This window comes from Mobula hypostoma, chromosome 17 (genome assembly GCF_963921235.1).
Source record: "Mobula hypostoma chromosome 17, sMobHyp1.1, whole genome shotgun sequence".
NCBI classification, from domain to species: Eukaryota; Metazoa; Chordata; class Chondrichthyes; order Myliobatiformes; family Myliobatidae; genus Mobula; species Mobula hypostoma.
In genome coordinates, this window is record NC_086113.1 from 5,590,676 (window position 1) to 5,607,167 (window position 16,492).

General features: G+C 40.6%; 1 protein-coding gene across 2 annotated transcripts in view; it reads right to left on the minus strand.

Annotated features, from left to right (window-relative positions):
- The window catches only part of top2b (DNA topoisomerase II beta), a 96,658-nt gene that overhangs the window by 48,277 nt on the left and 31,889 nt on the right, over positions 1–16,492 (minus strand). For both annotated transcript variants that reach the window (XM_063069468.1, XM_063069467.1), the window contains exons 3-10: positions 10,157–10,247; positions 8,854–8,917; positions 6,708–6,853; positions 6,510–6,607; positions 2,830–3,042; positions 1,603–1,776; positions 523–624; positions 292–429 (exon numbers count right to left, since the gene is read on the minus strand). In XM_063069468.1, the coding sequence (XP_062925538.1) occupies positions 292–429; positions 523–624; positions 1,603–1,776; positions 2,830–3,042; positions 6,510–6,607; positions 6,708–6,853; positions 8,854–8,917; positions 10,157–10,247 (1,026 nt within the window). The remainder of the gene's footprint in view (positions 1–291; positions 430–522; positions 625–1,602; positions 1,777–2,829; positions 3,043–6,509; positions 6,608–6,707; positions 6,854–8,853; positions 8,918–10,156; positions 10,248–16,492) is intronic.

The window sequence follows — 16,492 nt, forward strand, 5'->3', positions numbered from 1 at the left end:
ATGTAAATTCTAACACTGGAAATTGGAGATGTAAAATGATTGGCTCCTTGACCTTAATCAATGACAATTTTTTAAAAGTTTAAAATCAGCCCATATCTGTATACGAACTGTTAACTCCAAGTATACATATTGATAACCATAAGATATTCTACAGTTGCTGGAAATCCAGAGCAACACACACAAAATGCTAGAGGAACTCAGCAGGTCAGGCAGCATCTATGGAGAGAAATAAACCATTTCGAGCCAAGACCCTTCAACAGGTTGGGATATATTGAACACTGAAATACTAACCCCCTTGAAGAACTTTTCAGAAAGAATGCATTTTGATCCAAAGCTCTTCGGCTGAAGAGTCATGTTTTCCTTTGTTTGTGAATCAAATGTTGGGTTTTCAATCAGACAGTTGACAAAGACCCATAAATGATTTTTCACCTACATGAAAGGAAAATATCTGAAATTACCTTCATATTAAAGAGTTACACTATCATGTCAAGTTTTACTGGAATTCTACAAAAAAAAACATACCTGAAAAGGTTTGACTGATACTCCAGCTTTGTTTTTCTTTTTCACAACTTCAATTAACTTACTAACAATCTGGTCGACCACATAATCTGCATGTCTACCACCCTTTGAAAATAACAACAAATTTAGAATACTTTTTGATTTAAAGAAAGTAAAATGATAACTTTCACAAAGCAATATGAGAGTGCCTAATCACTAACAACGATGAGACAGCCTAGAGAGGAGTAAAGAGCTCGAGGCCTGATGCCAGGCAAATAATTTCTTCCTCAATGTCAGCAAGGCAAAGGAGATGCTTATCAGCCTCAAAACTTGTACCTCTCACATCTCCCTTCACATTGGCAGCACAGCAGTGGAAACTGCAAGCAGTTTCAAACTCCTCAGAGTAAATATCTCAATCTCTTATGGCCACAGAACACATCCTACATAGTCAGGAAAGCTCACCAATGCCTCTAATTCCTGAGGAGGCTGAAGAGAGCTGGACTATGCACATCCATACTCACATCATTCTACAGATGTGCAGTAGAGAGCATCCTAACAAGCTGCATCATTGCTTGGACAGAAAGGCTCTACTACAGGTTGTCAAAACTGCTTAATGCATCGGAGGCACCAGCCTACCCACCATCATGGACAAATATATAAAAACCCGGAAAAAGACATCATGAAGGTTCCCATTCACCCTGCTCATGGACTGTTTGTCCCACTCCCATCAGGGAGGAGTCTACATAGCATCCAGGCCAGGACCACCAGACTCAAAAACAGTTACTTCAACCAAGCCGTAAGGCTGATCAACACCTCCAGCCACTAACCCACCCCCCCTCTCCATGCCCCCGACCACTACTATTTTACTATTTCCTTTATGTACAAACACTCCTGTGCCTAGTGTCACTTTATGGACATACAATCAATGTATATAAGCTAACCTTATTTATTTATATTTATTGAGTCTTTTTTATTATTATTTTCTTTATCTTATTGTGTTTTTTTTGTGTTGCATTGGATCCAGAGTCACAATTATTTTGTTCTTCTTTACAATGGAAATGACATTAAACAATGTTGAATCTTGAAGCTTTTTATAATACCAACCTTAGTGGTAGCAATGCTATTTACAAAACTGACTTGCTGGAAGCCTTTCTCACTCATGGTCAGGCACACCTCCCAGCGATCATTCACTACTTCATGAACCACCTTCAGAGCAACACCAGTTTCATCCAGTTTATCTTTTACATAAAGATCAACATAGCTCCGGAATCCATTTACCTAAAGAACCAAAACAAAAGTTAAACAAAGATCACATACCACATTCTGTCTCTTCAACTCCACTCCTTGATTTTCTCTCCTTTCACATTCTAATGGTTTCATTTCCTGTCCTCCACAGGTCTACTTTGTCATGTAGAACATAAACCACAAAACTTCCTTGGAATTCTCAAAACTTGTCTTATTTCTGATTTCTCCTAGTTCTGATAAAAGGCCACCAACCTGAATTATCTGTTCTTTTTCCTCAACAATACTGCTTGGTGAATATTTCTTGCATTTTCTGTTTTATCTATCAATATTTAACCAAGAAAAGCTGCATTGTAATCTTGTACTCATCTCCAGCAACCTCTCCTTCATCCCTTTTATATGAGCTTCCAAATTTATTTTCCTTTTTTTTTAGAACACTTTGGAGAACAATAACCCATTTCCCCTCTAAAAGAACAAGTCACTTGCACAATACTTTGCAGTTAATAGGGATAATCATCAAAGTAACGAAGGTACATTTCTCTTAAAATTCCAATATTTCCATACAACACAACAAGCAAACAGGAGATCATTTGGTCCATCAAATCTGTGCCAGCTCATAGAGCAATCCCATTCATTCATTACCTATTCTCACCACATTCTACTCTTACCCCATTTCCTACCAATTCTAAAAAATACCTACACAACAGGGGCAATTCAAAATGTCCAATTAACCTGCCAACACATAGACCTCTGGGATATAGGAACAAACAGGAACAGGGAGAATATGTAAAGTGCACATACACAGCTGTAGAGTCAGGAATGAACTCAGCTCTACTGTACTGCCCCAAAAACTACCACAAAATTCTCTTCTGCTCACCTGGGCCAGGTACATTTCTAGAGAGTAAACAAAAGTTAAAAGCCAGTCAACAGTTCATCTGCAGAATATACATTTCAAACCATGAAAAATAGTTAAACAGCTGCCAATAACCTTTTCACTTGAAGCCAAGCGTGAGTACAACTATTAATGGATAATCTCAGAACATCCTACAAATATTGTAATCTACAGATGTGTTGTTAATAATTACTTACTGGCAACTTCTTTCCATTAAGCATGACTTTGACTCCTTTACATGACCCAGCTACATCATAAGCTCTTCGAGTCATTAGTGCCACAATATCTTTATCCAGTTTATCCATCTTGAATTTTGACAGATCAGGTTGGAATGTTATACACGTGTAATCATCTCCATCAAAATATTTAATCCTCGACTCGGATGATTTGTTCATATTATTTGTCCACGTCTGCACAAAGATATTTTGAAGTATTTAAAGATATATTTTGTTTATATTTACAATATATGACACAAATTTAATGAGTTTCAGTTTTTGCCTTTAAGTTATCTAAAGAATCAGATCTGGGGTAACAACTATTTCGTTCTTCTTTACACTTGTGTACCAGAAATTACATAAACAATCTTGAATTTTGAATGAATGCAAAAAAATTGTTATGTGATCTGTTATAAATAGGATAACAAATACAGACAATTATATACAAAAATAAAACACTATAAAGGGAATCACACATTTTCGTGGCAGATAAAAGCAAGGTTTTAGCTCGAAAATAATATTCTTCATGATATCTAAGAGAATTCTATCCATCGGGCTTTAATGCAATAATAAATGCAAGCTCTAAATCAACAATGACAAAAAAATTAAATGGAGAAATGCACAGTTCTGGTTATGTCTTAAAGTATCAAAAAGAGCTAAAACAGGTGACGTGTGGGTAAAAATACTCTAGTTATCGTGCCTTTTCTATGTTCTTATGTTTAGCATAAAATCCTAAGATGTTTCAAAATTGCATCAGACATTTGGGTTCCATAAACTTACAAGGCAAGGCATAAGACCGTAAGACATAGAAGCAAATTAGGCCATTTGGTCTACCAAGTCATCTATTCCATCATGGCTGATTTATTTTCCCTCTCAATCCCATTCTCCTGCCTTCTCCTCATAATCTCTTACGACTTGACTGGCCAAGAACTTATCAACCTGCACTTTAAATATACCCAAAGACTTGGCCTCCACAGCCATTTGCGGCAAAGAATTCCAGATTCACCACCCTCTGCCTAAGGAAGTTAGATCATCAATATCTTCAAACTTAAACTTGGGTCAGCATAACTGAGTTTCCACTTGTATATTCTGGAGTGCTTAAGCAGAAGTGTGTGGCTGAAATTTAGGGACAAGAGTGTGGAGGTTGATGCGGTGGCTGAGAAGGTTTGGACAGCAAAGTGAACAAAAAGACAAATTCAAGTATTCCATACAAACGTTAATTATTCTGGACATCATACTGAGTAAGAAACAATGAAATGTGCATTAGTCTGTGCACATTCCAATATAACATTGTGATCGCTCTGTTTTGTCAATCACTGAGGGAAAAAAAAGTTGAAGAAAACACTGCTGCTCTGATTTGCACAGATAACTACCAATCATTTGACATCAATACACAGAAATTTGCTCGTATTTTCAGAAGTAGTCATGGCTACCATTGCTCAATGAACAAACAGTCAAGCCATTTCACCTGTGCAGCTTAGTTTTAGGATAACGGGCAAAGAAATGGTAGATGGAATATAGTTCAAGTATGGCTATGAACTTTGGTATAGGAACGAATTCAGAAGTCAGAGATGCAAAGAGACTTGGGAGTCCTTGAGCAAGATTCCCTAAAGGTTAATTTGCAAGTTGAGTCTGTGGTGAGGAAGGCAAATGCAAAGTTAGCATTCGTTTCAAGAAGACTAGAACATAAAAGCAAAGACGTAATGCTGAGGCTTAATAAGGCATTGGTCAGACCACATATGGAAGATTGTGAATAGCTTTGGGCTTCGTATCTAAGAAAAGATGTGCTGGTATTGTAGAGGGCCAGAGGAGGTTTACGAGAATGATCCTAGGAATTAAGGGTTAATGTACGAGGAGCATTTGATAGGCCTGGACTCTCTGGAGTTCAGAAGAATGAAGCGGGAATATCATTTCAAACTATCAAATACTGAAAGATAGAGTGGATGTGGAGAAGATGTTTCAATTGGTGGGGGAGTCTAGGACCAGAGGGAATAGCCTCAGAAAAAAAGGACGTCCATTTGGAACAGAGACGAGGAGGAATTTCTTTCACAGAGTGGTGAATCTGTGAAATTCATTGCTACAGACAGCTGTGGAGGCCAGGTCATTGAGTATATTTAAAGCAGAGGTTGACAGGTTCTTGATTAGTAAGCATGTCACAAGTTACAGGGAGAAGACAGGAGAATGGGTTTGAGAGGGAGAATTGATCGGTATGGTCAAGAGGCAGAACAAACTAAATGGGTTGAATGGCCTGGTTCTGCTCCTGCGACTTACAATCTCAGTCAAAAATCTACACCTGCTCTAGCGCAAAAAGAATATACTGAGGAGCAGGCAACTGGCAGTAAACTAGCATGGAACAGTTGGAAGGATCATATCAATGCAATACATATTACATTGTATTCAAATATAAAATTAAGAGGAACACGAGGAGTTATTAGTTAAAAAGTAGGTTAGAAAATAAAATATAATCAATTCAGTGTGTGCTATAATGCAGCGGTGCCCAACCACTGGGCCGCGGACTGGTACCGGGCCGCAAAGCATGTACTACCAGGCCACGAGGAAAGATATGAGTCAGCTGCACCTTTCCTCGTTCCCTGTCATGCACTGTTCAACTTGAACATAGGGTTGCCAACTGTCCCGTATTTGCTGGGACGTCCCGTATATTGGGCTAAATTGGTTTGTCCCATACGGGACCGCCCTTGTCCCGTATTTCCGCTGCTAAGGTAGAGCATTCCTATGAAACTTTTCGTGCCGAAGTGGCGTGAAGCGAAGAAGCAACTACCATTAATTTATATGGGGGAAATTTTTGAGCGTTCCCAGACCCAAAAAATAACCTACCAAATAACACATAAAACCAAAAATAACACTAACATATAGTAAAAGCAGGAATGATATGATAAATACACAGCCTATATAAAGTAGAAATAATGTATGTACAGTGTAATCGGGAAGATTAAGCCAGACCGATTTGTGGGGAAAAAAATCAGCATGTACAGACATGCGCACACAGGTGCCCGCAGAAGGCTTCATGGTCATGGTAGTCTTTCCTGGGGTAAACACAAGTGTCCCAGGATTTGACTACTAATTTTGTCCCTTATATGGGAGAGAGAAAGTTGGTAACCCTAACTGTAAAAGACATGTTGACGTGAGTTTAACACTACTTGAACACCCCCCGCTGGTCGGCCAGTCCGCAAGAATATTGTCAATATTAAACCGGTCCGCGGTGCCACCCCGAGCTACCTGCCAGCCTAGTCATCATATGGGAGCCCAAGCACGGGAGGATAAACCCTGGGCACCCTCCCAAGACTATGATCAACATGCTCCTAGAAGACAGCGGCGCGGCTAATGTAGATGAACTGAACACACTGATGAGGGAGAGGGAGAAGTGGAGAGTCCGTCATCGTGCCCGACGCCGGCCCCCTAGGCCTGAGTCGACGTAGCAGTGGTGGTACAAGAAAGGTTGGGGACCCCTGCTACAATGTACATGGAATACTTGAACATATTACTATTCTGTTTCTTTTATTAAGTTATTCTTCTCATTATGTTTCTACAGGATGCAGCAACAGTACTGATGGCTGGAAGTCTATCAAACCCCATCAACCACAGAAGAGAAGCCACATTCCTCGATGTCTAATGAATGAAAAGGACCTAAAATCACATCATACCTGCTTAAAACTGTTTTTGTATTCCTTGCAAGCAGTTTCTACCGTGAACTTGCTGCTAAAAATGTTGCAGAGTTTAGCACCATAGCCATTTCTTCCACCTACAAATTCCAAACAATCACCAGAGCCGTCAGCATCAATCCCCTCAATAGCTGAAAAATGTTTTGCACAACTGAATGTAATGGTGAACTCTGATCTTACCCGTGACTTTCTTTTCATCATCATCATAGTTACTTGACGTTAAGAGCTGCCCAAAAATCAAAGCAGGTACATATACTTTTTCTACTTTGTGCTCCACTACTGGAATGCCTTTCCCATTATTCCAAATGCTAATAGTGTTGGAATCCCTTGAAAAAAACAAAAGCTATTTAAATGTGCATTTCTCTTCCAAGACCAATAACATTAGTGATTTATTCATTTTAAAAATATAAGCAAACTGAATACAGCAGTATTTCTTATAGTTTGTAACTTACTACAAATGCATCGTAAAACTTTTTGCAAATTCAGAGATCCAAGCTTTCAACCGGGAAATAGATCAATGAGCCGTATATGAAGAATATGTTTTATAGCCTTTCTATAATGTTCACGATTAACAAAACAGCAAAAATTCCATTAATATGTCATGCTTGGGACATGGTTGGTGTCACTTTTTCCAGAATATTGGATATTAATTCATAAAACACCACCATACTGTATATACAATATCCAGATACAAGATTCACATGTAGAATAATACATTTTTCAACAAAACCACTGTATTTACAAGGAAGAGAGTACCAGGGTCTGGCTGAGCCAAAGGCAGAATCAGTGATTTTCTTTGAACAATGACACAACAGATTATTGGAATTTTTCTGTAGTTCTAACTATACGTACTTTGGACTGTTAGTACCATGTTTTGCATCTTGGCTCTGGTGGAATGCAATTTCATTTGGCTGTATTCATGTACAGTTGAATGACAATTGAACTTGTAAAAAAACTGTAGGGCTTTGCAACCGATACCACTGTTGCATACTGTCACTTAATGAAAGTGAAAATACTAAACAAATTTAAAATACAAACATCATTGCACCTTGCAGAGTAAAGTAAGATTTTGATCCATCTATCTTCTATCTGTTTAAAAGTTATGTAATTACCTCTTCAATTATCAAGCTAATACCCATTTGAAAATTACTACTGAATATGCTGCCACTATTTTTCAGTCAGTATATTAAAGAAAATAATAAAGCATTAATGTAAAACATTCCTTTTTTAAGTGTCTTACACCGACTGTTTCAGTCTACCACTCCATCTAACAGCTTAACTAATCCCTCCTTATGTCCTTGACGAATAGCCCTCTTCAAACTTTTTGCAAAGACACAGAACATAGAACATAGACTGGTAGGCACAGGAACAGGCCCTTCAGCCAACGATGTTGTGCCAACCAATTAAATTAGTAATCAAATGGCCAACTAAACTAATCTCTTCTGCCTACACAATGTCCATATTCTTCCGCTTTCCTTATTCATTGAATCAGACCTTAAACTAATATCTTAAGCGGACAATTACTATCCTATACTCACACCTTTGTGTAATACCCATAATTTTTAATAATATGATTCCACATTTAATGTAAAAATATACCAGTCACAGCCACTCATGCACAAATCTTCAAACTCTACCAAATACAAAAGCTGCCTGATTGTAGCTTACCCATTCAGTATAGCCCATAACCTTTAGCTTGTGATTTGCACTCCTTGGCCAGCTCCACAACTACATGCTTTCCTCCAACCCCACAATGATGAATGAATTACCTCATTCCACATTTTTAAATTTAACAACATTATTGACACTCACTGCATCTGGTTGTTATGCGATCTTTGCAACCATCTTTTCAATCTCTGATTAATTTCCATCACTGTTTACTCGAGTGAGTGAGTATAGACACACACAATATTTAGAATTTTCTGGATGTTTCATAAAGGACTGCTTTTGGTTAATGGTATGAGGGGGCAGAGTTTAAAACTAATTCCTCGGCCCCTATTTGAATCAATCTTTTACAACACCAACTACGATTAAGTCAAAGTTTTGAATAGACATATAGACACACGAGCAGTCAAGCTTACAAATAACAACAAGAATTACTGCCAAATAAGACTATTTGTTTATGATTGTTTGAATCAATCAAGATCAATTATTAAGTTTTAAAGGATATCACATCAATAGTGTTGACATCTCTGGTTATTGTAAAAAGACTGTCATCATAAGAACAAGAAAACCAACAAAGCAGTTAAAAATTATCTTATTCAGTCATAAACTCCAGTAACTAATCAGTACATGCAATATGCAAAATACCAATGCAAAGACTTACGCATCAATTGAAATTTTGATACAGGTCATATTCTTGTCCCTCTGCTTGTTGTCAGCTGCATTAACTAAAACAGAACAAAGCCACATTTTACAAAGCCAAAAATATCTGTCGTAGGATAAAATAATAACTGCTTTGAAATGAAATTATGTGCTAAGACTGTGATGGATCACCATTTGCATTCACTGAAAGTTAAAGTGGACCAAACAACACACCAGGATTTCCATAGAAATTCCTTACAAGTCCTAAAATGATTTTACTTTAGTTCAGGGGTTCTCAACATGGTCTTCACAGACCCTTGCTTAATGGTATTGGTCCATGGCATAAATAAAGTTGGGAACCTCTGCTCTAGTTGGTAATTTATTATTTGAGATTGGCATTAAAGGCCAAATGGTGATTTATAGGGATGAATTTGAGACCTCTGTAGAATATAAATATTCAGCATCTGGGTCACCATAACAAAATTTAACATGACACAATGGATGTAAATATCCACAATATTTTTTGTTTATTCTTTTATTGGGATCTAGCCATCATTTTGATGTTCCTTTAGATTCTAGAACAGAGATAAGGAGAATTTCTTTAGCCAGAAGGTGATGAATTTGTGGAATTCATTGCCACAGTCAACTGTGGTGGCAAAATCGCTGGGGTGATAGATTCTTGATTAGTTAGGGTGTCAAAGGTTATGGGGAAAAGGCAGGTGAATAGATAATGACTCAGTCATGATGGAATGGCAGAACAGACTCGATAGGCCGGATGGCCTAATTCTGCTCCTATGTCTTACAGTCTTAACTTCAAGTCCGGCATTTATTGCCTATGCCTCATCATTCTGAAAGAGATGACTGTGAGCATTTCTCAGATCACTGCAGAATTCTAGTGAATATTGGGCAGCTATTTCAATTCAGCTTATTGAGGTAACAATAATCTCCACCACTATTTACTGTTTGCACTGCAGTGTGCACACTTTACGTTAGTGTGGAACTTGGAGAGGAACCTACATATATTAGGGTCCCGTGTACCTGCTACTTTTGTCCCCATGGATGTTGAGGTCATGGATTTAGGTGTTGTCAGAGTAGCAAGGTGAGTAATTAGAGGTACACACTACAGCCACTAGACATTGTTGAACAGAAGCCATCAGTCGGCTGCTTTGTCCTAGATGTTCACATGTCCCTCACACTTCAGATTAATATAGAAAACTGATATCAAACAACTGGGGTTTCCAAATTGCACGTCAGTTTATCAAAGTTTTTCTGTACTTGGTTTACCTTAAAGCAGCACAGGAGGTGGGAGAGAAACAAGAGCTTACCTAGAATCTCATCAAATATTTTGTACAACCCAGGAACAAAGGTAACATCCCTCAAGTTCATACCAACATCTTCATCATAAACCCACATTGGCTGAAAAGAAAGTGAATAAAAGTAAGTTCCTGAATTTACAACTTACTCTTTTCGGTTATCCTCTATAAAATGCTATCCTTTTTATAAATAAAGATAAAAATCAAGCATACATGAATTTAGAACCCTGGAATATGTCATAGAACATAGAACAATACAGCACAGGAACAGATCCTTCAGCCCACAATGTCAAACTAATTAAATTAGTAATCAAAAAGCCAACTAAACCCCTTCTGCTACAGAACAACCAAATCCTTCCATTTCCAGTATATTTATGTGCCTGCTTTTTGAACACTTCCAACGTATTTGCCTGTACCATCACACCAGGCATCATGTCCCAGGCACCTATCATTCTCTTTGTCAAACAACTTGCCCCGCACATCTTTTTTGAACTTGCCCTCTTCTCACATTAAATGCATACTCTCTGGCACTACATGTTTCAAACCTAGGGGGAAAAAACTGTGTACTCTAACTATGCTCTCATAATCTTATAAACCTCTACCAGATTTTCCCTGTCTTCACCACTCCAGAGAAAACAAACTAAGTTTGCCCAACCTTTTATTCTAGCAACATTTTCTAATCCAGGCAACATCCTAGTAAACTTTTTCTGCACCCTCTCCAAAGCCCCAATATTCTTCCTACAAGGGGATGACGTGTTTGGATGCAATACTCCAGACAGGGCATAGCTATAGTTTTTAAAAACTGCAATGTATACGCAATGGCCACTTTAATAGTACCTCCTTTACTTAAAGTGAACACTGAGTGCATGTTCATGGTCTTTTGTTGCTGTAGCCTATCTACTTCAAGGTTCAAGGTTCAGAGATGTTATTCTTCACCCCACTGTTGTAACACGTAGTTATTTGAGTTACTATCGCCTTCCGATCAGAGTAAACCATTCTCCGCTAGCCTCTCTTATTAATAAGGGGGTTTCATCACAGAGCTGCTACTCACTGGATGCTTTTGTTTCTCGCATCATTCTCTGTAAACTTGAGAGACTTGTGCAAGAAAATCCCAGGTCAGCAGATTCTGAGATACTCAAACCACCCCATCCAGCACCAACAATCATTCCACACTCAAAGTCACTTAGATCACATTCTTCCCCACTCTGATGTTTGGTCCGAACAACAGCTGAACCTTTTGACCCTGCGTGCATGCTTTTATGCATTGAGTTGCTGCCACATGATTAGCTAATTAGATATCTGCATTAATAAGGTGTACAGTTGTACCTAATAACGTGGTCACTGAGTGTAAATTCCCAGCTCCTGAACTCAATTCCTCTGCTCATTCAGGCAACCATACGATATGCCTTCTTTACCACCCTGTCAACTTGTGAAACCAATTTCAGGATGTAATGGACTTGCATCGCAATACCCCCCCACACATTGACGCTGTTAAGTCTTACCATTTATAGTGTACTGTTCTTTTACATTTGATCTCCTAAAGTGCAAGACTTTACATTTGGCCAGGTTAAACACCATCTGCCAATTTTCTACCCATATTTGCAACTGGCCTATATCCCATTGTATCATTTCAAGTCTTCTATGCTATCCACACCACCAAGCTTCATATAATCTGCAAACATTAAAGCACTCAACTGTATTTTCATCCAGGTCATTTACAGATATATTTCTATTTTTTTTTCCCACAAATAGCAGTGGTCTTAGTACAGAGCCCTGCAAAACACCACCAGTCACAGAGCCACCAGCCCCCACCCAGCCAGAATGCTCCATAAACCACTATTACCCTCTGTGTTCTATTGGCAGGTCAATTTTGATTTCAAACAGCCAATTCACCATGGACACCATGGATCTCATGCACCTTAATTTTCTGTAAAAGTCTCCCATGAGGGATGTTTCCAGGCATCTTGGTAAGATCCACAGGGTCAACATCTACAGCTCTAACTTCATCAATCACCTTTATTGCCTCTTCAAAAAAAACTCAAGTTAGTAAGGCACAACTAGTCCCACACAAAGCCATGCTGACTGTCCCTAGTTAGGCCATGGTTTTCCAAATGCTCATAAATCCTGTTTCTGATCAAACAGACTATATTACATGTGCTTCCATGCTGATTTAGAAGGGAAAATCCATTTTTTTTGCTCAACACTTTTCCATTCTTTATCCTTTTTAGGATTTCTACTAAAAATATAAACAACTCACAAAAAAGTATACTCAGATAGGAACAATTACGCAATGCTATTATAACAAAGACAATGCCCAGAAAATGGCGAGTAATATTGATCGGGCATCTCCTCCACCTAATACAAAAGGCTCTATGTGTTCAATTTTGATAAAATGGTAACACCCCAACTTTTGGATTACTGTACCAAAGGAATAATATATAATTTGAGCCAAGATGTATAAAGAATCAATGCAGAATGTAATGTCACCTTAATGTGCTGATACTAAACACGTTCACAAATCCTTGCTACACATAGTGTAATCTGGCACCACAAAACACTGAAGATTGAATGCTTAGTAACTAAAGTTCCAAGGCAGATCCACAACCAACTGAAGTTCAAAGTTCAAGTAAATTTATTATCAAAGTACATATATGTCACCATATGCAACCTTGAGATTCATTTATTTGTGGGCATACTCAATAAATCCACAATAGAATAATAACATAATGGAATCAATGAAAGGCCACATCAACCTGGGCATTCAACCAGTATGCAAAAGACAACAAACTGTGCAGATACAAAAATAAAGAAATAATAATAATGAATTAATAAACCATAAATATCAAGAATGTGAGATGAAGAGCATTGAAAGTGAGTCCAGAGGTTGTGGGAACATTTCAATGATGGGCAAGCTATGTTAAGTGAAATTATCCCATTTGATTTAAGAACCTGATGGTTGTGGGGTAATAACTGTTCCTGAACCTGGTGCTGAGAGTCCTGAGGCTGCTGTACCTTCTTCCAGATGGCAGCAGCGAGAAAAGAGCATGACCTGGGTAGTGGTGGTCCCTGATGATGGATGATGAGCCATATCCACTGCTCTTTGTATGATTTTCTATTCAAACTCATTGGTGTTTCTATTCCAGGCTGTGTTGCAACTAATCAATATACTCTCTACCACACATCTACTTTATACTTCATATTTTATTGTCGCCAAACAATTGATACTAGAATGTACAATCATCACAGCGATATTTGATTCTGCGCTTCCCGCTCCCTGGATTACAAATTATAAATCATAAATAGAAAATAGAAAAATGGAAAGTAAGGTAGTGCAAAAAAACCGAGAGGCAGGTCCGGATATTTGGAGGGTACAGCCCAGATCTGGGTCAGGATCCGTTCAGCAGTCTTATCACAGTTGGAAAGAAGCTGTTCCCAAATCTGGCCATACGAGTCAAGCTCCTGAGCCACAGAGGGAAGAGGGACGAAAAGTGTGTTGGCTGGGTGGGTCGTGTCCTTGATTATCCTGGCAGCACTGCTCCGACAGCATGCGGTGTAAAATGAGTCCAAGGACGGAAGATTGGTTTGTGTGATGTACTGCGCTGTGTTCACGATCTTCTGCAGCTTCTTTCGGTCTTGGACGGGACAACTTCCATACCAGGTTGTGATGCACCCTAGAAGAATGCTTTCTACGGTGCATCTATAAAAATTAGTGAGGATTTTAGGGGACAGGCCAAATTTCTTTAGTTTTCTCAGAAAGTAAAGGCGCTGGTGGGCCTTCTTGGCAGTGAACTCTGCTTGGTTGCAGCAAGTCAGGTCATTTGTGATATTGACCGCGAGGAACTTAAAGCTTTTGACCTGTTCCACTTGAGCACCACCGATGTAAATTGGGTCATGCGGTCCACTACTCCTTCTGAACTCAACAACCAATTCCTTCGTCTTGCTGACGTTGAGGGATAGGTTATTGTCTTCGCACCATGCCACCAGGTTCTTAATTTCCTCTCTGTACTCGAACTCATCATTACCCGAGATACGGCCTACAATTGTTGTATCATCAGCAAACTCATATATTGAGTTTGATGGAAACTTGGCTACACAATCATGGGTATACAGTGAGTATAGCAGGGGGCTGAGTACACAGCCTTGTGGGGCACCGGTGCTCAGAGTGATTGTAGAGGAGAGCTTGTCTCCTATTTTTACAGCCTGGGTCCTGTCTGTGAGGAAGTTGAAGATCCAGCTGCAGATCTGAGTGCTAAGGCCCAAGGTCCAGAGCTTAGGAATCAGCTTATTTGGAATGATGGTATTAAAGGCAGAGCTGTATTCAATGAAAAGGAGCCTTACGTATGTGCCTTTATTCTCCAGGTGTTCTAAAGAGGAATGTAGGGCCAGAGAGATGGCATCTGCTGTTGACCTGTTGCTCCGGTAGGCGAATTGCAAAGTGTCGAGGTTGACTGGTAGGCTGTGGTTGATGTGTGCTATAACCAAAGTCTCGAAGCACTTCATAGCAATTGATGTCAGAGCCACAGGTCAACAGTCATTCAGGCATGCCACCTTGCTCTTCGGCACTGGGATTACCATTGCCTTCTTAAAACATGAGGGGATCTTAGACTGAAGCAAGGAGCAGTTGAAGATGTCAGCAAACACTCCAGCTAGCTCGCTTGCACAGGCCCGGAGAACCCGTCCTGGAACGCCATCTGGGCCCGTCGCCTTCGTTGGATTTATCGTCAGGAAGGCCCTTCTAACGTCCTCCTCGGTGACGATGAATCTTGATGCCACCAGGTCCGGTTCATCTGGAGGGAGCGGGATGCTCCTCTTCTGTTCGAATCTTGCAAAGAATACATTAAGTTCGTTAGGAAGAGAAGCGCCACAATTATTGATATTCCCAGCCTTTTCTTTGCACCCAGTGATCTCATTTAGACCTTGCCATAGTCTACTGGCATCCCTCTGGTTAGCCTGGGCTTCCAACTTGGCTCGATATTGCCTCCTGGCGCCCTTAATGGCTTTCCAGAGTTCACGCCTGGATTCTGTGTAGTGACTGGTATCCCCGGACCTAAAAGCTGCAGGTCTAGCCTTTAAAAGGGACTTGACCTCATAATTCATCCAAGGTTTCTGGTTAGGAAACACCCGGATCGTCTTGCGATTCACACAGTCCTCCGTGCATTTCCAAAATAAAGTCCGTGACAGCTTAGGCATACTCATCGGGGTTAGCTGCCGAGTCCTTGAATACTAACCAGTCCACCGATTCAAAGCAGTCACGGAGGACCTCATCCGTTTCCTCTGTCCAACGCGACACCACTTTTGACACCGACCTCCCGCTTCAGATTCTGTTTGTAAGCCGGGAGGAAGAGTACGGCCTGATGGTCAGATTTTCCGAAGTGAGGTCGTGGGACGGAACGGTAGGCATCCTTAACTGCTGTGTAGCAGTGGTCAAGTATATTAGGGCCTCTAGTGGGGCAGGAGACATGTTGGTATAACTTTGGCAGCGCCTTTCTGAGGTTGGCCTGGTTAAAGTTCCCAGCTGTAATGAGCAAAGCCTCCGGATACCTGGTCTCAAGTTCACTGATGTTGGCATACAGTATGTTCAGAGCACACTCCACGTCTGCCTGGGGGGAAAATGTAGACCACTTTCAGTATGACCGAGCTGAATTCCCATGGCAGATAGTAGGGACGACACTTCACCGACAGGTGTTCCAGGTCCGGGCTGCAGGAGCTTGTCAGTGCCACTGTGTCTGAGCACCACGCAGTGTTGGCCAGTAGGCAGACACCACCTCCCCTCGTCTTGCCCAAAGACACCGTGCGGTCCATCTGATGGATCGAAAATCCCTCCAGTCGGATGGCACAGTCGGGGGTGGCAGGGGAGAGCCAGGTTTCGGTGAAACAGAATACACAGCAGTTCTTCATCACCTTGCAGTAGGTGAGTCTCCCTTTAAGATCATCCACCTTGTTCTCTATGGCTTGCACATTAGCGAGTATAGTGGGCACAGGGACCCTGAAGCCCCTCAGCTTCAATCTGACCAGCAGCCCAGCTCTTTTCCCATGCTTCCTCGGTAAATAGTGCATCTTTCCAGGTTTCCATCGATGCAGTATGTTGTTATCAGCTCTTTGAGGTTGGAGGATGCACCCCGCAGGGATCGATCGGCTGGTCACGTCGTCGGACGCTCTGGGTTGGGCCGAGTAATGAGGGAGGCTCCGCTGCCACTTCCAGCTGCCGGGGACCCGGGCTGTCGATTGGGTCGGGCCCCAAAGCCGACACTTAATCCCGGAGGGCCGGGCTCCTGGCTGAAACAAGTCCTTAAGCCGAGTCACAGTTGCGGAGGCCTCTGCTCCAGCCGAGCCTCGGGCTCAATTTCC